We start from the raw sequence: 20,825 nt of genomic DNA, 5'->3' as shown, positions 1-20,825 counted from the left end.
CAGCAGCCTTTAGGAAGACTCCAAAGCTCCACATTTTACTTCTCCTGTTGCAAGGAAAGACAGCTGCCTCCAGGGTCCCCCTTACCCGAGACAGCGGTGGGCAGATAGGGCTGACGGTGTTCCCTTAGGAAGACTTTGCTGGGCCCCACCCCATCTAGCTGGCTTTGGTCTTGGCTGCAGAAGCTCTATCACCCTCTTCACCCCTCTTGCTGCACAGTGGATGAGGCTCCGGGGCGAAGCAGCACTACTGCACCAGCCCCTCTCACCCAGCACAAAGGAGAGTCTCATCTTCTGATTCTGGAGCATCCAGCTGCAGGTAAGAAGGCTGCAGAGGGCTTCCCAGACACACCCTGAATCAGGGGACAGGGCTGCTGCCCTCAGATTAGGGGAATGAAGAGGACTTCTGCAGGCCCACCCCTCAGCCCCTGGCTCTGAGGTTCCATCACCACCGCCGTTCCAGGCTCCCTTTGTCAATGAGGGATGTACAGCCCCCTCAGGCTCCTGACAAGTCTGGGAGCAGAGATGGAGGAGATGAGGGGAGTCTGAGAAGTGTGTCTGATGGGCGAGAAATGCCCCAACCCCTATAGACCCTCTTCATATCCCCCTACTTGTCCAGGAGACCCTACTATCTGTCACTACAACACTGGCCCTGCTCAGAGTAGCTTGACTCAGATGTTCCTGTATGATGGAAGCCCAAATGGCCACTCCTTGGTGGCAGCTCCTACCCACTCAGAACCATTGCCTGGCCCCTGGGGCACTGCAGTAGCCCTGAAATGGCCTCATGATTCCTGGCTTGCCTTGCCCTGTCTCGCTCCACCTGTGTACCACTGCCTTATTGTCACAGACCTGCTCACAAGCCACCAGCAGCTTCTACTGCCTTGGCCTTCTAGGCCCTCCTAGGCCTGCCCCAACTCATCTCTAAGGACTTTCTGCCACTAAAAAAATTAATAATAAGGCCAGGTGCGGTGGCTCACGCCTGTAGTCCCAGCTCCTCAGGAGGCTGAGACATTAGAATCACCTGAATCCGGGAGGCAGAGGTTGCAGTGAGCTGAGATTGCGCAATTGCACTCCAGCCTGGGCGAGAAACTCTGTCTCAAATAAATAAACTCCATCTCAAAATCATCATCATCATCATCACAGGCTTACTTTGATATATTGCTCTTCACAAACACTGCAGTTTTTATAAATTGAAGGTTTGCATGTGTAAAGCCAGTATATCAGTGCCATTTTTCCAACAGCATGCGCTCACTTTGTATCTCTGTGTCACATTTTGGTAGTTTTCAGAATTTTTCAAACTTTTTTTTTTTTTTTTTTTTTCCTGAGACAGAGTCTCACTCTGTCACCCAGGCTGGAGTGCAGTGGCGTGATCTCGGCTCACTGCCACCTCTGCCTCCAAGGTTCAAGTGATTCTCGTGTCTCAGCCTCCTGAGTATCTGGGACTACAGGTGTGCACACTATACCTGGCTAATTTTTGTATTTTTAGTATAGATGGGGTTTCACTATGTTGGCCAGACTGGTCTCGAACTCCTGGCCTCTAGTGATCTGACCGCCTTGGCCTCCCAAAGTGCTGGAATTACAGGCATGAGCCACCACACTCAGCCCTTTTTTTTTTTTTTTTTTTTATTATGTATGTTATGGTGTTCTGTGATCAGTGATCTTTGATGTTACTATCATATTGTTTTGGGGCACCACGAACTACATCCATTTACGATGGCAAACTTAATTGATAAATGTGTGTCTTCTGACTTCTCCCAGCCCTCTTCCTCTCCTCAGGCTGCCCTATTCCCTGAGACACAACAATCGTGAAATTAGGCCAATTAATAACTCTACAGAGGCTGGGCGCGTTGGTTCATTCCTGTAATCCCAGTACTCTGGGAGGCTGAGGGAGGTGGATCACCTGAGGTCAGGAGTTTGAGACCAGCCTGGCCAACATGGTGAAACTCTGTCTCTACTAAAAATATAAAAATTAGCTGGGCATGATGGCACATGCCTATAATCCCAGCTACTCAGGAGGGTGAGGCAGAAGAATCGCTTGAACCCGGGAGGCAGAGGTTATAGTGAGCTGAGATCGTGCCATTGCACTCCAGCCTGGGCAATAGAGTGAGACTCTGTCTCAAAAAAAATAAATAAATAAAATAACTCTACAATAGCCTCTAAGTGTTAAGTGAAAGGAAGAATCTCACGCCTCTCACTTTAAATCAAAAGCTAGAAATGACTAAGTTTAGTAAGGAAGACATGTCAAAAGCTGAGATAGAGCCAGGCATGGTGGCTCATCCTTGTAATCCCAGCACTTTAGGAGGCTGAGGCAGGAGGACTGTTTGAGTGTAGGAGTTCAAAACCAGCCCTAGCAACACAGCGAGACCCCATCCCTACAAAAAAAAAAAAAAGCCAGGTATGGTGCACACACCTATTGTGTGTGCTGTTGCACTCCTCAAGAGGTTGAGGCAGGAGGATTGCTTGAGCCCAGGAGTGAGTTCAAAGTTACAGTGAGTTATGATCATGCCACTGCACTCCAGCCTGGGTGATGAAGCAAGACCCTGTCTCTAAAACCAAAAATAAAAAAAATTGAGATAGGCTGAAAGATAGGCCTCTTATACCAAACAGCTAAGCTGTGAATGCAAATAAAAGTCCTTGAAGGAAATTAAAAGTACAACTCCAGTGAACATACAAATGATAAGAAAGTGAAACAGCTGGCCAGGTGTGGTGGCTCACGCCTGTAATCCCAGCATTTTGGGAGGCCCAGGCGGGCGGATCACAAGGTCAGGAGATCAAGACCATCCTGGCTAACACGGTGAAACCCCGTCTCTACTAAAAAATACAAAAAATTAGCTGGGCGTGGTGGCGGGCGCCTGTAGTCCCAGCTACTCGGGAGGCTGAGGCAGGAGAATAATGTGAACCCAGGAGGTGGAGCTTGCAGTGAGCCGAGATCGGGCCACTGCACTCCAGCCTGGGCAACAGAGCGAGACTCCATCTCAAAAAAAAAAAAAAGAAAGAAAGAAAGTGAAACAGCCTTCTTGCTGATATGTAGAAAGTTTGAGTGGTCTAGATAGGAAATCAAACTGGCCACAACCTTCTCCTAAGCCAAAGCCTAATCCAGAGCAAGGCCCTAACTCTCTTCAATTCTAGGAAGGCTGAGAGGTGAGGAAGCTACAGAAGAAATGTTGGAAGCTAACAAAGGTTAGTTCATTGACTGGGCATGGTTGCTCATGCCTGTAATCCTAGCACTTTGGGAGACTGAGGCAGAAGGATGGCTTGAACCAAGGGGTTGGGGCCAGCCTGGGCACCATAGGGAGACCCTGTCTCTACAAGAAATAAGCCAGGCATGGTGGCACACACCTGTAGTCCCAACTACTCAGGAGGCTGAGGTGGGAAGATCACTTGAGCCTGGGAAGTCGAGGCTACAGTGAAGCATGATCACGCTGTTGCACTCTGGCCTGTGCAACAGAGTGAGACTGTCTCAATCAATCAATCAATCAATCAATGTTAGTTCATGAGATTTAAGGCAAGAAGCTGTCCCTATCACATAAAAGTACAAAGTGGAGTGGCAACTGCTAATGTAGAAGCTGCAGCAAGTTAACCAGAAGACCTGGCTAAGATCACTGATTAAGGTGGCTACACTAAACAATAGATTTTTAATGGAGATGAAACAGCCTCCTATTGAAAGAATATGCCATGTAGGACTTTCTCTTTTTTTTTTTTTTTTTTTTTTGAGACAGAGTCTCGCTCTGTCACCCAGGCTGGAATGCAGTGGCACAATCTTGTCTCACTGCAACCTCTGCCTCCCGGGTTCAAGCAATTCTCCTGCCTCAGCCTCCCAAATAGCTGGGATTACAGGTGCAGGCCACCATGCCCGGCTAATTTTTGTATTTTTAGTAGAGATGGGGTTTCACCATGTTGGCCAGGCTGCTCTCAAACTCCTGACCTCAGGTGATCCACCCACCTTGGCCTCCCAAAGTGTTGAGATGACAGGCATGAGCCACTGCGCCCAGCCAAATATCTAGGACTTTCATAGCTAAAGAGAAGTCAATGCCTGGCATTAAAGCTTCAAAGAACAGGCTGACTCTCTTCTTAGGGGCTTATACAGCTGGTGACTTTAAGTTGAAGCCAATGCTCATTTACCATTTTGAAAATCCTAGGGTCCTTAAGAATTATGCTAAATCTAGTCTGCCTGTGCTCTATAGATGGAACAACAAACCCTGGATGACAGCATGTCTGTTTACAGCATGGTTTACTGAATACTTTAAGCCCACTTTTGAGACCTACTGCTCAGAGAAAAGGATGGCTTTCAAATCACTACTGCTCATTGACAATGCACCTGATGGAGATGTACAACGAGATTAATGTTGTGCTCTGATGGAGATGTACAAGAGCTCTGATGGAGATGTACAACGAGATTAATGTTGTTTTCCTGCCTGCTAACACAACGTCCATCCTGCAGCCATGAATCAAGGTGTGACTTCACTTTTCAAGTCTTATTTTTAAAAGACATTTCATAAAGCTATAACTGCCATAGATAATGATTCCCCTGATGGATCTGGGCAAAGTAAATTTAAAACATTTTGGAAAACATTCATCATTTTAGATGACATTAAGAATATTCATGACTCGGCCAGGCACGGTGGTTCACACCTATAATCCCAGCACTTTGGGAGGCCAAGACGGGCGGATCACCAGGTCAGGAGATTGAGACCACCCTGGCTAACACGGTAAAACCCCGTCTCTACTAAAAGTACAAAAAATTAGCTGGGCGTGGTGATGGGCACCTGTAGTCCCAGCTACTCGGGAGGCTGAGTCAGAAGAATCGCTTGAACCTGGGAGGTGGAGGTTGCAGTGAGCTGAGATCATGCCACTGTACTCCAGCCTGTGTGACAGAGTGAGACTCTGTCTCAAAAAATAAATAAATAAATAAATAAGTATGCATGACTCATGGGAGGAGGTCAAAATGTCAACATTAACAGGAGTTTGGGAGAAGTTGATTCCAACCCTCATGGATGATATTGACAGGTTCAAGACTTCGGTGGAGGGCCAAGCACAGTTCTCACACCTGTAATCGCAACATTTTGGGAGGCTGAGGTGGGCAGATCACTTGAGGTCAGGAGTTCAAGACCAGCCTGGCCAACATGGTGAACTCATCTCTATTGAAAATATAAAAAATAGCCAGGCATCGTGGCACATGCCTGTAATCCAGCTACTTAGGAGGCTGAGTCAGGAAAATCACTTGAACCCTGGAGGTGGGGGTTGCAGTGAGCTGAGATCACACCACTGCACTCCAGCCTGGGCAAAAGAGCAAGACTCTATCTCAAAAAAAAAAAAAAAAAAAAAAAAAAAGAGGCCAGGCTGGGCACGGTGGCTCATGCCTGTAATCCAACATTTTGGGAAGCCAAGGTGGGCAGATCACCTGAGGTCATGATTTCAAGAGCAGCCTGGACAACTTGGTGAAACCCTATCTCTACTAAAAATATTTTTAAAATTAGCCAGGCATAGTGGCAGGCACCTGTAATCCCAGCTACTCAGGAGGCTGAGGCAGGAGAATGGTGTGAACCCAGGAGGCGGAGCTTGCAGTGAGCCGAGATCGCGCCACTGTACTCCAGCCTGGGTGGCAGAGCGAGACTCCATCTCAAAAAAAAAAAAAAAAAGCCGGGCATGGTGGCGGGTGCTTGTAATCCCAGCTATTCAGTAAGCTGAGGCAGGATAATTGCTTGAACCCAGAAGGTGGAAGTTGCAGTGAGCCGAGATCACGCCATTGCACTCCAGGCTGGGTTACAAGAGCGAGACTCCATCTAAAAAAAAAAAAAAAGACTTCAGTGGAGGAAGTAACTGCAGATGTGGTGGAAGAAGAAAAAGAACTAGAATTCAGAAGTGGAGCCTGAAGATGTGACTGAATTGCTGCAACCTCATGATAAAACTTGAATGGATGAGGGGTTGCTTCTTACAGATGAGCAAAGAAAGTGGTTTCTTAAGATGGAACCCACTCCTAGTGAAGATGCTGTGAACATTGTTGAAATCAGAACAACAAAGGATTAAGAATATTACCTAAGCCAGGTTTGGTGGCTCACACCTGTAATCCCAGCACTTTGGGAGGCCGAGGCAGGCAGATCACGAGGTCAAGAAATCAAGACCATCCTGGCCAATGTGGTGAAACCCCATCTCTACTAAAAATACAAAAATTAGCTGGGCATGTCCAGGCATGGTGGCTCACGCCTGTAATCCCAGCACTTTGGAAGGTCGAGGTGGGCGGATCATAAGGTCAGGAGATCTAGACCATCCTGGCTAACACGGTGAAACCCCTTCTACTAAAAATACAAAAACAAAAATTAGCCAGGCATGGTGGCGGGTGCCTGTAGTCCCAGCTACTCAGGAGGCTGAGGTGGGAAAATGGCATGAACCCGGGAGGTGGAGCTTGCAGTGAGCCGAGGTCGCGCCACTGCACTCCAGCCCAGGTGATGGAGCAAGACTGTCTCAAAAAAAAAAAAAATTAGCTGGGCATGGTGGTGTGCACCTGTAGTCCCAGCTACTCAGGAGGCTAAGGCAGGAGAATCACTTGAACCCGGGAGGTGGGGGTTGCAGTGAGCCACTGCACTCCAGCCTGGCAACAGAGCGAGACTCAGTCTTAAAAAAAAAAAAAAGAATATTATCTAAACTTAATTGATAAAGTAGTAGCAGGGTTTGAAAGGATTAATTCCAATGCTGAAAGAAATTCTACTGTGGGTAAAAATGCTATCAAACAGCATTGCATGCTAGATAAATCTTTTGTGAAAGGAAGAGTCCGGGCCGGGCGCGGTGGTTCAAGCCTGTAATTCCAGCACTTTGGGAGGCTGAGGCGGGCGGATCACGAGGTCAGGAGATCGAGACCATCCTGGCTAACATGGTGAAACCCCGTCTCTACCAAAAATACAAAAAATTAGATGGGGGCAGTGGCGGGCGCCTGTAGTCCCAGCTACTCAGGAGGCTGAGGCATGAGAATGGCATGAACCAGGGAGGCAGAGCTTGCCGTGAGCCGAGATAGCACCACTGCAGTCCAGCCTGAGCGAAAGAGCGAGACTCCGTCTCAAAAAAAAAAAAAAAAAGAAAGAAAGGAAGAGTCCATTGATGTGGCAAGGTTCGTTGTTGTCTTATTTTAGAAAATTGCCATAGCCACCCCAGCCTTCAGCAATCACCACCCTGACCAGTCAGCAACCATTGACATCAAGGCAAGACCCTCCACCAGCAAAAAGATTATGATTCGCTGAAGGGTCAGGTGATCGTTAGTATTGTTATGAAATAAAGAATTTTTAATTGTTTTTAACATTTTTAGACACAATGCTATTGCATACTTAACAAACTATAGTATAGTATAAACACAACTTTTCAAAAAATGTGTGACTCACTTTATTGCGGTGTTCACTTTATTGTGGTGGTCAGGAACCAAACTTGCAATATCTCTGAGGTATGTTCATTTTCTTTTTTTTTTTTTTTTTTGAGACGGAGTTTTGCGCTGTCACCCCAGGCTGGAGTGCAGTGGCGCAATCTCAGCTCACTGCAACCTCTGCCTCCCAGATTCAAGCAATTCTCCCTACGTCAGCCTCCCGAGTAGCTGGGTTTACAAGCGCGCGCTACCATACCCAGCTAATTTTTCTTTTTTAGTAGAGACAGGGTTTTGCCATGTTGGCCAGGCTGGTCTCGAACTCCTGATCTCCAATGATCTGCCCACCTTGGCCTCCCAAAGTGCTGGGATTACAGGCGTGAGCCACCATGCCCGGCTGGTGTGTTCATTTTCATTTGAGTCCTTACTATGTGTTAGGCACTGTTATAAGCATTTTGTGCATGAGTTAACTCATTTAATTCTTGCATCCAAATACTCACCAGGCCTGACCCTGCTTAGCTTCCAAGATCAGAAAAGACTAGGCACGTTCAGGGTGGTATAGGAGTAGTCCATTTAATTCTCATAACTCAATGAGGTAGAAAATATCAATTCTCCCCTTTTTAGAAATGAGGAAACTGAGGCACAGGGAAATGGAGGGATTTGCATGAAGTCACACAGCTAGTAAGTGGCCAATTCAGGATTCCAACCCAGCCTGTCTGATTCCACAGCCCTTGTTGTCCCCATCCCCATCCTGAGATACCCCCCAGTTGGGTCACTTGCTGCTCTTCAGAAGTGTTTCCCCCTAGAGGTGTGGGTGACTATTGTCCTGTGGTTCCTATTGTCATTTAAACTATTGTTTACTTAACAATCCAGTTCATGCCAGAACCGTGGAGTCTAACACTTTAACACTTACTGTGTCCTTGGGTTTAACTCTCTGAGCCCCTGTTTCTTCATCGGTAAAATGGGGATAAAAATAATAGGCTGGCTGTGAAGATTAAAATGAGATAAGGCATGGCAAGAGCTGAGTACGGTGCCTGACACATGATAAGCAGTGTCACATTTCATGAGTTAGTTGTTATTGTTGTCATTATCATTGCCATCATCATCATTAGATCCCTCTCATTCTCAGGAACACCCAACAAGGGAAGAGACAGAAGTGGGGCGCTGAGTCTGTGACTTGGGCGTGGCCCCGGCCCCCAGTGGCCTAGAGCCTGGAACCTGAATTGGGTCATAGCATCGGAGGACATGCTCTTCTCTACTGGAGATGCTCAAGGGAAGGAAATGGGGTCAGCACCACCAGCTATGTGCCAAGCATTATATCCAGTCCCTAAATCCCAGAATCCCAAAAGTAACAGTTGAGATGTAAGTATGGCTAGTATTTTCAGGGATATTTGGGAGAAGATTCCCAACCTGCCTCCATTCAAGATTGCTACAAAAATCAAGAGACATTGAGATACCTCCTCTCTGTGAAAGCATATGGAAAACAATCCTACCTTTTGTAATTCAAGAACATTCATCAGTGTGTACTATAAGCTGGGCCCTGGGGAAGCTCCACCCTCAAAAACCCATGGTGAACCACCAGTTCCCACTAGGCCCTTGGTTCCAGTCTCAGAGGAAAATGGCAGGTGGCATGGCCCACTGCTGTGGCCTGAGGACAGATCCCATGGCCTCGAGGTAATGGACTATTACCTTTGGGAATGTCATGCTCCAAGGAGTCCATGAAATCCAGGGAGGGGTCCAGGTCAGCCTTCTCAAGCAAGGTCTTATTCTTTAGCTCAACAGGCTCCCTGAAATGGAAGTAGGAGCTGAGCTTCTTGGCCTCAGACAAGGACAGTCCTAGAAAGAGGTGGCAGGCAGGAAAAGGATGGTTAGCCCAAAACCCTCCAGCCCCCTTTCTGTCTGCACTGGGACCACATGGTAGGGCTTACAAAAGACCCTGTCAACCACTGACAGAGAGCTGAAGGAAGGAAAGGGATTAGCATTCCCTCAGTCCAAACTCGGACCAGATCCTGCCATAAAGAGAGTCCAGCCAGGCACGATGGCTCATGCCTGTAATCCCAGCACTTTGGGAACCCGAGGCAGGCAGATCACCTGAGGTCGGGAGTTTGAGACGAGCCTGGCCAACAACCCCGTCTCTACTAAAAATACAAAAATTAGCCAGGCATGGTAGAGGGTGTCTGTAATCCCAGCTACTCGGGAGGCTGAGGCAGGAGAATTGCTTGAACCCAGGAGGCAGGGGTTGCAGTGAGCCAAGATCGTGCCACTGCACTCCAGCCTGGATGACAAGAGCAAAACTCCATCAAGAAAGAAATGAAGGGAGGGAGGGATGGAAGGAGGGAAAGGGGGGAAAGAAGGGAAAGAAGGGAAAGGAAGGAAGGAAGGATGGAAGGAAGAAAGGAAGGAAGTCCAAGGAGGAAGGACATAGGAAAAGGCAGGTAGCCCAGATCCATGTAAAGCCCTGGGACCAAGGGACTATATGCTCTCCCACTCCTCAAACTGAAGACAGTCAGGGGCCAGGAGATGGGGAGCCCATACCGACCACTGGTGCCAAGTCACTGGGCACACCCTCCCAGGTGATAAGGTCACAGCTACTCCTTCTCTGATAAAGTGTGTAAGTCCCCCTGCTGGACTCCCAGACATAGGTTCTACTGTGCTTGGGAAAAGATACTCCCAGCCCTTGAGAAGGGCCCCAGAGAACTCACCTTCAAAGGTCCGATTGACATGGGTGGGTCCAAAAGGGGTCTTGAAGAGGGCGCCTCGGGGGATGATGGCCACAGCCTTGTCAATCTGGTCAATGACAGACACCAAGCGGGTCTCTTCCTTGATCTGGACCTGAGGAGACAGGAGAGGAGCCCCCTTGCCAGGGCACTGTGCCCATCCACCCCTGGCGCAAGGTCCCTCTGCATGGCAATCTCACCTGCACCACTGCAGTGTAGTGGACACCAGAGCCACACAGATCACTCTGGGCAAGCCCTCACCTTCCTTCCTATCAAGATTTTCTTCCTTTTTATTTATTTTTTAATTTGTAATACATACAGGTGGTATGATATTCAAAACCACAGAAAAAAAAATCAGTCTTTCTCTCACCCCAGTCCCTGAGACCCTAGTTACCCTCACTGGGGGCAACCACCATTGAAGTTTTCTCATGTACTCTTCCAGAGGCATACCATTCTATCAGCATATTTAAATGCTTATTTTGCCTTTTTAAAATATAAAAGTAATCATGCTCACTGTAGAATATTTGAATAATATAGAAAGACATACCAAAGAGAATTAAAACCACTCATAATCCTACCTCCTAAAGATAATCACTGATAACATATTGGTATACTTTCTTCGTGTTTTGTTGTTGTTGTCGTTGTTGTTGTCATTTTGTTTTTGTTTTGAGACAGGGTCTCACTCTGTCATCCAGGCTGGAGGGCAGTGGCACAATCATGGCTCACTGCAGCCTCAACTTCCCAGGCTCAGATGATCCTCCCACTTCAGCCTCCTGAGTAGCTGGGAGTACAAGCACATGTCACCACACCTGGCTAATTTTTGTCTTTTTTTATTATTTTTATTTATTTATTTATTTATTTTTGAGACAGAGTCTTGCTCTGTCGCCCAGGCTAGAGTGCAGTGCAGTGATCTCAGCTCACTGCAATCTCTACCTCCTGGGTTCAAGAGATTCTCCTGCCTCAGCCTCCTGAGTAGCTGGGACTACAGGCGTGCACCACTGCACCCAGCTAATTTTTGTATTTTTAGTAGAGACAGAGTTTCACCATGTTGGCCAGGCTGGTCTTGAACTCCTGACCTCAGGTGATCCACCCACTTTGGCCTCCCAGACTGCTGGGATTACAGGCGTGCCCAGTCAATTTTTGTATTTTTGGTAGAGATGGGGTTTCTCCATGTTGCCCAGGCTGATCTCCAACTCCTGGGCCCAAGCAGTCTCCCTGCCTCAGCCTTCAAAGTGCTAGGATTATAGGGTGAGCCATGGCGCCCAGCCCTCTATGCATATATTTAAAACAAAATTAGAGTCACAGTTTATATTGTTTCATATCCTTCTCTTCAGTTTAACGTTATTTTGCAAGCATTTCCCCATATCATACCCTTTTTACACAGATGAAATTTAGTTACAATTACTATCTAGAGCAACTCTGAACAAAAGGATTTCATAGAGATTTTGTGGAAGAGCTCGACAGAGAATGCGTGTCAACGGAGGCCCCTAGAGAGTCACAGAGCCACCTATTTGCCATGGACGGCCTACCTGAATGGTTTACAAAAGAAAGGTAGAAACCAAGCTTTAATAAGTGCTGAGGCCAGGATCTTTAAATATGTCACCTCATTTAATCCACACAAGCCTGCAAAGTAAATACACTTATCTCAATTTTACAGAAAAATAATAATAAAACTGAGGCTAACGGCTGGGCGCGGTGGCTCATGCCTGTAATCCCAGCACTTTGGGAGGCCGAGGTGGGCAGATCACCTGAGGTCGGGAGTTTGAGACCAGCCTGACCAACATGGAGAAACCCTGTCTCTACTAAAAATACAAAATTAGCAGGGTGTGGTGGCACATGCCTGTAATCCCAGTTACTCAGGAGGCTGAGGCAGGAGAATCACTTGAACCCGGGAGGCGGAGGCTGCAGTGAGCCAAGATCACGCCATTGCACTCCAGCCTGGGCAACAAAAGCAAAACTCCGTCTCAAAAAAAAAAAAAAAAAAAAAAAAAAAACGGACTCAGGAAGATTAAGTCAATCAGGTAGGAGTGGGTGAGGATGCAGCTGAGGGTTCATAGACCTAGATTCAGACTTTCAGTATCACCCAGGTTCAAGTGCAACAGCTGTGCTTTGAATTCTGGGATTGTATTGTTTCAAAACTTAGGCTCTTTACTTGCTAACTTAGCAAGTCTATTTCCAGGAATTGACCTTCCCAGGAATTACATACAATGGAAATTATGTCTATATGGTCTTTTTTTTTTTTTTGAGACAGAGTCTCACTCTGTCACCCAGGCTGGAGTGCAATGACACGATCTTGGCTCACTGCAACCTCCGCCTCCCGGGTTCAAGCCATTCTCCTGCCTCAGCCTCCCGAGTAGCTAGGATTACAGGCACCACTGTGCCTGGCTAATTTTTTGTATTTTTAGTAGAGACGGAGTTTCACTATGTTGGCCATGCTGGTCTCAAACTCCTGACCTCGTGATCCGCCCACCTTGGGCTCCCAAAGTTCTGGGATTACAGGCGTGAGCCACCGTGCCCAGCTATATGGTCATTTATTATGGTACTGTTTGTTAGAACTAAAACTTGGAAAGCAGCTGGATGAAATGGCTCATGCCTGTAAATCCCAGCACTTTGGGAGGCTGAGGTGGGAGGATTGCTTGAAACCAGGAGTTAAGACCAGCCTGGGCAACATAGCAAGACCCCACCTCTACAAAAAAATACAAAAATTAGCCAGGTATGGTGGTATGCACCTGTAGTCCCAGCTACTTGAGAGGCTGAGGCTGGAGGATCACTTAAGTCCAGGGGATGGAGGCTGCAGTGAGCCAAGATGGTGCCACTGCACCCCAACCTGGGTGACAGAGCGAGACTGTCTCAAAAACAAATAAAAATAAAATAAAACTTCGAAACCTACATTTTCATAAATAAGACACTGGGAAAATTATGGTACATTCCCACAATGGTGAAAAAAACAAAAACAAAAAAAAATGGAAGTTGGGCATGGTGGCTCATGCCTGTAATCCCAGCACTTTGGGAGGCCGAGGTGGGCAGGTCACCTGAGGTCGGGAGTTCAAGACCAGCCTGGCCAATATGGTGAAACCCCGTCTCTACTAAAATTATAAAAATTAGCCAGGCGTGGTGCCAGGTGCCTGTAATCCCAGCTACTTGGGAGACTGAGGCAGGAGAATCGCTTGAACCCGGGAGGCAGAGGTTGCAGTGAGCCAAGATCATACTACTGCACTCCAGCCTGGGTGTGACATCGAGACTCCATCTCAAAAAAAAAAAAAAAAAATGGGAAGGCTCTTTAAGACACTGATATAGAAAGATCTCCAAAATATATCGTTAGGTGAAAAAAAGCAAGGTTCAGAATCATGTGTATAACATGCTGCCATTTTTTTTTCTTTTTTTTTTGAGACAGAGTCTCACTCTGTCGCCCAGGCTGGAGTGCAGTGGCCCGATCTCAGCTCACTGCAAGCTCTGCCTCCCAGGTTCATGCCATTCTCCTGCCTCAGCCTCCCAAGTAGCTGGGACTATAGGTGCCCGCCACCACGCCTGGCTAATTTTTTGTATTTTTAGTAGATACAGGGTTTCACCGTGTTAGCCAGGATGGTCTCAATCTCCTGACCTCGTGATCCACCCGCCTCAGCCTCCCAAAGTGCTGGGATTACAGGCATGAGCCACTGTGCCTGGCCAATGCCCAGGGGATTTTTTAAAAGGCAGATACTTGATGCTGGGGCCCAAGATCCTACATTTCTAACTCTTAGGACATGGTGAAGCTTCTGATCCAGACTCTACTTGGAGCAGAAAAATTTAGACACACACATATACATATGTACACACACATGCACATGCAAAATAGTTAACGTCAGACCGGGCGCGGTGGCTCACGCCTGTAATCCCAGTACTTTGGGAGACTGAGGTGGTTGGATCACCTGAGGTCAGGAGTTCGAGACCAGCCTGGCCAACATGGTAAAACCCCGTCACTACTAAAAGTACAAAAATTAGCTGGGTGTGGCGTCAAGCACCTGTAATCCCAGCTACTCGGGAGGCTGAGGCAGGAGAATTGCTTGAACCCAGGAGGCGAAGGTTGCAGTGAGCTGAGATGGCGCCACTGCACTTCAGCCTAAGCAACAAAGCAAGACTCCGTTTCAAAAAAAAAAGAAAGAGAGAGAGAGAGAGTTAATGTCCCCTAAATAGAGGACCTGTGTGACTGGTGGACAGAGATGGGAGGAAACTTTACTATATTCCTTTTTGTACCTTTGAATTTTGAACATGCGGATTTATTATTTTGTGAAATGAAAACTGATACTAAAATATAAGAGCCTGTGTACATTCCCTGACCCCAGAGTACAGCACAGAGCACCCCCTCTTCCCAGTCCCCACCCCAGAGCCCACCCACTGCCTTTATCCAGTTGCTTAGGAGGTAGCTGTGTGTGGCCTTGGGCACATCACTTAACCTCTCTAAACGGTAGGAGAATGTCCTCTTCTCTACCACCTGGAAAGTAACTCCACAAGATTACTTAGGTTGCTTAGGAGGTAGCTGTGTGGCCTTGGTCACATCACTTAACCTCTCTGAACTGGTAGGAGAATGTCCTCTTCTCTACCACCTGGAAACCAACTCCATAGGGTTTTAAGGATGAAACGAGGTGATACAGGCACAGTAGCACATTGCCTAGCACACCCAGGTACTCAATAACCAATGTGTCACAAAGGTAATAATAACATTAGTCGTCAGGGATGGTGGCTCATGCCTGCACTCCTAGCTACTTGGGAGGCTGAGGCGGAAGGATTATTTGAGCCCAGGAGTTTGAGACCAGCCTGGGTAACATAGTGAGATTCCTGTCTCAAAACAAAAAAAAAAAGAGATAATGATCGTACTTGTTGCCATAATTTCTTTTTTTTTTTTTTTTTTGAGACAGAGTCTCACTCTGTTGCCCAGGCTGGAGTGCAGTGGCGCAATCTCAGCTCACTGCAAGCTCACCTCCCGGGTTCACGCCATTCTCCTGCCTCAGCCTCCCAAGTAGCTGGGACTACAGGTGCCCGCCACCACGCCCAGCTAATTTTTTGTATTTGTAGTACAGACAGAGTTTCACTGTGTTAGCCAGGATGGTCTCAATCTCCTGACCTCATGATCCTCCCGCCTCAGCCTCTCAAAGTGCTGAGATTACAGGCGTGAGCCACCGCGCCTGGCCTGTTGCCATAATTTCTATTGGGCTGGGTTTTGGATGAGCCCAGGCTCTCTTTTAGGCCCTCCTCCTGCTCTCCTCTTCACTCACCACTACTTCTTCTTCAAAGACCTTTTCACCTTCATTCACCTTCTGCAGCTCAGTGTGTTCATATTCGTATGATGGGTCCCCCATGAAGCGGCCCTTCACCACAGACGACTGCGCCACCATCTCCTCTGTAGCAGGGGGCAAGAGGCTCCACTCTGTGCAGTTCAGGCTGTTAACAATATTCACATCACCCCTGGATTCCAACTCCCCTGCTCACCCACTATTCCTATTATCTTCCCTTCTGTCTAGTGGGTTAGGCCCAGGAAAAGCTGTTGAAATGGCCACCTTTCCTCCTAGTGCTGTCGTGAGACTGTTAGAAGCCCCAGGTGCTGACTGGGCACGGTGACTCACGCCTGTAATCCCAGCACCTTGGGAGGCTGAGGTGAGCGGATCACTTGAGGTCAGGAGTTCGAGACCAGCCTGGCCAACATGGTGAAACCCTGTCTCTACTAAAAATACAAAAATTAGCGGGGCATGGTGGCACATGCCTGTAGTCCCAGCTACTCAGGAGGCTGAGGCAGGAGAATCACTTGAACCAGGGAGGTGGAGGTTGCAGTGAGCCAAGATTGCTCCAGCCTGGGTGACAGAGCAAGACTCTGTCTAAAAGAAGCCCCAAGTGCCAATGGTGAACCCACCCCTCATATGTGATAAGCAAATTCAATTTCATTCATTCCATGTATGTTGAAATTAAATGAGACTCTTCCTAGATATCCGGACTATGAAATTCCAGATGAGTTTCTGGTAGCTGAACTTTCCTCAATTGTGTGGACCCATGTTTTGGTGGGCCCTAAATTCGTGCTCAGCCTTCCCACTGAGTCAACAGCACAACCATTTCCTCCCATTTCTCAGGAATGCCCAGCCTATGCTCAAGGACTTCTCCTTTGAGGCCTTCGGGAGCACTCACCAGGCCCACCTGGTTCCTTCTTTCTCATTTCCTTCTGCTGGGAGAGGAGGTCCTTCCCACTCCTCTCAAATATACCCTGGGCCTAGGTCCCCAGCCTGGTCTCTGCTCATCCTCCTGCCCTTCACTCTCCACCAGTTCCCCCTCAACATAAAAACGTCTCAGCTGACCAGGTGTGGTGGCTCACACTTGTACTCCCAGTACTTTGGGAGGCTGAGGTGAGCAGATCACACGAGACCAGCCTGGCCAACATGGTGAAACCCTGTCTCTACTAAAAATACAAAAAAATTAGCCAGGCCTGGTGGCGGGCGCCTATAATCCCAGCTACTCAGGAGGCTAAGGCAGGAGAATCGTTCAAACCCAGGAGGCAGAGGTTGCAGGGAGCCGAAATCACGCCATTGCAATCCAGCCTGCGCAACAAGAGCAAAACTCCGTCTCAAAAAAAACAAAAACAAAAACAAAAACAAAACAAAACAAAACAAAAAAATGCTCAGCCTACTAAAATAGCAGCCCTCCAAATCCATGTCCTTCTAGAAAATGCTGTTCCTGTCCTTCCCTCCCTCTTTCCCAACTTTCACCAATAATCTCAGAACAACAATTGCCCTGTGGGGGCCTTTCCTCCCCTTCCTTTTCACTCTTCAGCCCACTGTGCCATGATTTCTGCCCCCACCACTTCAAGAAACTGCTTGGGAGAAGGCCATCCTTAACACCTAACGGCCAAGAAATGCATCTCCAGTTCTATTTCCTCTGACATCTCCCTTCCCCCTCCTCCAGGGCCTTAAGTATTTCCAGGGACCTATTCTCACCCCTCTTTTCTTTTTGCAGTCTTACCCACCTGCCTTCCAGACCCCCAGCTACTGCCTAGTCTGTATCCAGAATCCAACCACTTCCACAGCTCCCATCTTGGCCCAAGCCACCATCCCCTACTGTCTAGATATTGCCATAGACTCCTAACTAGTCTCCCTGCCTCCACATCTATTCCCCCTTTGGACTAGTCCCCACCCAACTGTTCACATCTAAGCCGTCATGTCACTCCTCTGCAGAACCTTCCAATGGCTTCCAATTAAGCCAAGTCTTACAATGCCCCACAAGGCCCTGCATGATTGTTTCCTACTCCTCACCTCTCTGACCTTGTGTCCTACAACACTCCCCTCACTCATTCTTCTCTAGCTACACTAGTCTCCATGGGGTTCCACAAACACACTAAGCACTAAGCACACACTTGCCTCAGGGCATTTGTACTTGCCTAGAATTCTCTTCCCTCAGATATTTACATAGCTCACTCTCTCAGTCACTTCAGGTGTCTTCTCAAATGTGACCTTATCAAAGAGGCTATCCCTGACCAAACTATTTAAAATAGTACCCCATCTTGTATTCTTTTTTTTTTGAGACAGAGTTTCGCTCTTGTTGCCCAGGCTGGAGTGCAATGGTGCAATCTCAGCTCACCGCAACCTCCACCTCCCGGGTTCAAGCGATTCTCCTGCCTCAGCCTCCCAAGTAGCTGGGATCACAGGCTTGCAACACCACACCTGGCTAATTTTGTATTTTTAGTGGAGATGGGGTTTCTCCATGTTGGTCAGGCTGGTCTCGAACTCCCGACCTCAGGTGATCTACCTGCCTCTGCCTCCCAAAGTGCTGGGATTACAGGCATGAGCCACCGTGCCCGGCCCATCCTGTATTCTCTATCCCCATTAGCTTTTAACATCATCTGACATGTAATAGATGTGTGTGTTCAACTATTGTCTATCTTTCCTTCCCTTTGTCTATCTTTCCTTCCCTGCCCCCTAAATACACACTACAATGTAAGCTCCATAAAGCCAAGGATTTCATTTACTCCTGGTGCCTAAATCAATGCCTAGCACATGGTAGCACATAGTAGGTGCTCAGCAGATGCTTATAGAATAAAATAAAATGAATCCCAAATCTCTATCTTCAGTTCAACTTTTTCTTCTGTATTCTACATCTGTACTTTAATATACCTTCTTAACACCTTGTAACTCAGGCACCTCACACCAAATTCACTATGTCTTCCCTAGTCCTGCCCCTGAATTCTCTCCTACTGAGTGGTGCTAGCACTTAACTTACTCAGCTGCCTAAGCTAGGAGGGGTCAGCCTTAACCTCTCCTTTATAACCATCCTTATTCAATGAGTTACATGTCCTGACAATTCTAGCATTTAAATCTTTCCAACCCATCAACTCCTCTGCATTCCCTCGGATACCTCTTCCTTTCAGGCCTCATTCATATGGACACTACAATGGACTCCTAACCACAGTGCTCACACTTTCAGGCCATTTTGCCCACTCTGGTCTGAGCAGGCTCTTCTTGCAAGCCCCTCAGTAGCTCCTCATGGCCTATGAACAAAGTTCCATATCCTTTTGCCTCTAGAACCAGTTCTATACAACATCATACTACCGTTCTCCCAAACACTCTGAGCCTTCCCCAGCCAACAAGTTTGTCTAACTGTTCACTAAATAAATAGGCCGTTGCTGGCCTATTTATTTTTAAAGTTTGTTTGTTTATTTATTTATTTTGAGACAGGGTCTCGCTCTGTCACCCAGGCTGGAGCGCAGCTTTGAACTCTCGGGCTCAATCCTCCCACCTCAGCCTACCAAGTAGCTGGGACTACAGGTGCGTACCACCATGCCCTGCAAATTTTCCTTTTTTTTTTTTCTTTTTTGTTTTTGAGACGGAGTCTCACTCTGTCACCCAGGCTGGAGTGCAGTGGCATGATGTTGGCTCACTGCAACCTCCGCTTCTCGGATTCAAGTGATTCTCCTGCCTCAGCCTCCCGAGTAGCTAGGACTACAGGCGCCCGCCACCACGCCGGTCTAATTTTTCGTATTTTCAGTAGCGTTTCACCACGTTAGCCAGGATGGTCTCAATCTCCTGACCTCCTGATCTGCCCGCCTCAGCCTCCCAAAGTGCTGGGATTAAAGGCGTGAGCCACCACACCCTGCCTTTTTTTTTTTTTTTTTTTTTTTGGAGTGATGAGGTTTTGTTATATTGCCCAGGCTGGCCGAATGGACTGCTTTATAAGGTAGTAAGCTTCCCTTTAGTCAAAAAGAGGCTGGCCGGGCGTGGTGGCTCATGCCTGTAATCCCAGCACTTTGGGAGGCCGAGGCGGGTGAATTACTTGAGGCCAGGAGTTCGAGACTAGCCTAACCAACATAGTGAAACCCTGTCTCTACTAAAATTACAAAAATAAGAATAAATAAATAATTGCCAAGCGCGGTGGCGCATGCCTGTAATCCCAGCACTTTGGGAGGCTGAGGCGGGTGGATCACGAGGTCAGGAGATCGAGACCATCCTGGCTAACACGGTGAAACCCCGTCTCTACTACAAATACAAAAAAAAATTAACCGGGCATGGTGGCGGGCGCCTGTAGTCCCAGCCACTTGGGAGGCTGAGGCAGGAGAATGGCGTGAACCCAGGAGGCGGAGCTTGCGGTGAGCCGAGATCGCGCCACTGCACTCCAGCCTGGGCGACAGAGCGAGTCTCCGTCTAAAAAAAAAAAATAATAATAATAATAATAATAAATAAATAATTAGCCAGGTGTGGTGGCGCGTGCCTGTAATCCCAGCTATTTGGGAGGCTGAGGCAGGAGAATCGCTTGAATCCGGGAGGCGGAGGTTGCAGTGAACCAAGATAGCGACACTGCACTCCAGCCTGGGTGACAGAGCAAGACTCTGTCTCAAAACAAAAATAAATAAATAAATAGCTGGATGGTCCTGTATGGTAGTGACCAGGGAATTTTCCCCAGCTCTCTCCCCATTCCGCATTCGTTCTCTACTTCCAAAAGCGCCTCCAGCTGCAGAGCAGATACCTCTACCAAAGAGCACCACCCTCTCCCTCGGGCGTCTGACCCTTCTCCAAACTGAGCCAGGCCCAGCACTTGGCTGGAACCTGGCTTCTTCTCCAGGTCCGCATTTTCCAGAAACCTTCCCACTGCTTCACCTGGTTCTTGGCCCTGTCTGTCTTATAAATCCATCCGCATCTAAGTTTCTCTTGGCCTCCTCAGGCGGACAACACGCTCTCGCAAGGCCCCGCCCTCCGGGACATGCCTCGCCCCCTCAGGCTCCGCCCTAGCCTCAGATTCCGAGACATCCCCATCCCCGCCCTTTCCCTCAACCACCTCTTGACCGTCCCCAGGCCCGCCCCCAGGCTCTTCCCCATTCCACTCATCTCAGATCCTGCCCACACCTCCCTTGGCCCCATGGGCCCCGCCCCTTTCAATTGCTACGACCCGCCCACCCCGCCCTGACTCCAGGTAGCCACCCTCTGGGGAGCCCGCCCCGGGGGCCTCCTCACCTATAGAGCGTCTTGCGTGGTGCGAGCTGGTCCTCACTCAGGCCCTGCGCGATGTAGTAATCGGCGACGAGGCCAAGGATGCGGCCCCAGAAGAGAACCCGATCATAGCGGTAGTCGCGCTTAACCAGCATAAGAGACGTGAGCAGCGAGGCCCGACGGTCCGGGCTGAGGCCCTGCCCACTGCCGGACGCCAGCTCCAGAGACAGCAGGAGGCTGTCGGCGTCCATCAGGCCAGCGGCTCTGCTCAACGCCCGTCGAGTTGCTAGGAGAAGCCGCCTCCATGGAGACCTGAAGCTCCGCCCCTCC

General features: G+C 48.3%; 1 protein-coding gene across 3 annotated transcripts in view; it reads right to left on the bottom strand.

The window, feature by feature from the left end:
- Nucleotides 1-20,825, bottom strand: part of RSPH9 (radial spoke head component 9) — a 26,574-nt gene extending 5,749 nt beyond the window's left edge. Inside the window, exons 1-5 of one of the 3 annotated variants that reach the window (XM_054557562.2) lie at nucleotides 20,520-20,816; nucleotides 15,312-15,477; nucleotides 10,045-10,174; nucleotides 9,032-9,178; nucleotides 3,931-5,780 (exon numbers count right to left, since the gene is read on the bottom strand). In XM_054557562.2, coding sequence (XP_054413537.1) covers nucleotides 5,761-5,780; nucleotides 9,032-9,178; nucleotides 10,045-10,174; nucleotides 15,312-15,477; nucleotides 20,520-20,746 — 690 coding nt within the window. In that variant the 5' untranslated portion in view covers nucleotides 20,747-20,816 and the 3' untranslated portion in view covers nucleotides 3,931-5,760. Of the gene's footprint in view, nucleotides 1-3,930; nucleotides 5,781-9,031; nucleotides 9,179-10,044; nucleotides 10,175-15,311; nucleotides 15,478-20,519 lie in introns of those variants that run through there. The other 2 variants (XM_002832974.5, XM_054557561.1) reach the window with 2 other exon arrangements.

The sequence above is a fragment of the Pongo abelii genome, chromosome 5 (genome assembly GCF_028885655.2).
Source record: "Pongo abelii isolate AG06213 chromosome 5, NHGRI_mPonAbe1-v2.0_pri, whole genome shotgun sequence".
Lineage (NCBI taxonomy): Eukaryota > Metazoa > Chordata > Mammalia > Primates > Hominidae > Pongo > Pongo abelii.
The sequence above is the reverse complement of the archived record's forward strand: the minus strand, read 5'-3'. Positions and strand labels throughout refer to the sequence as shown.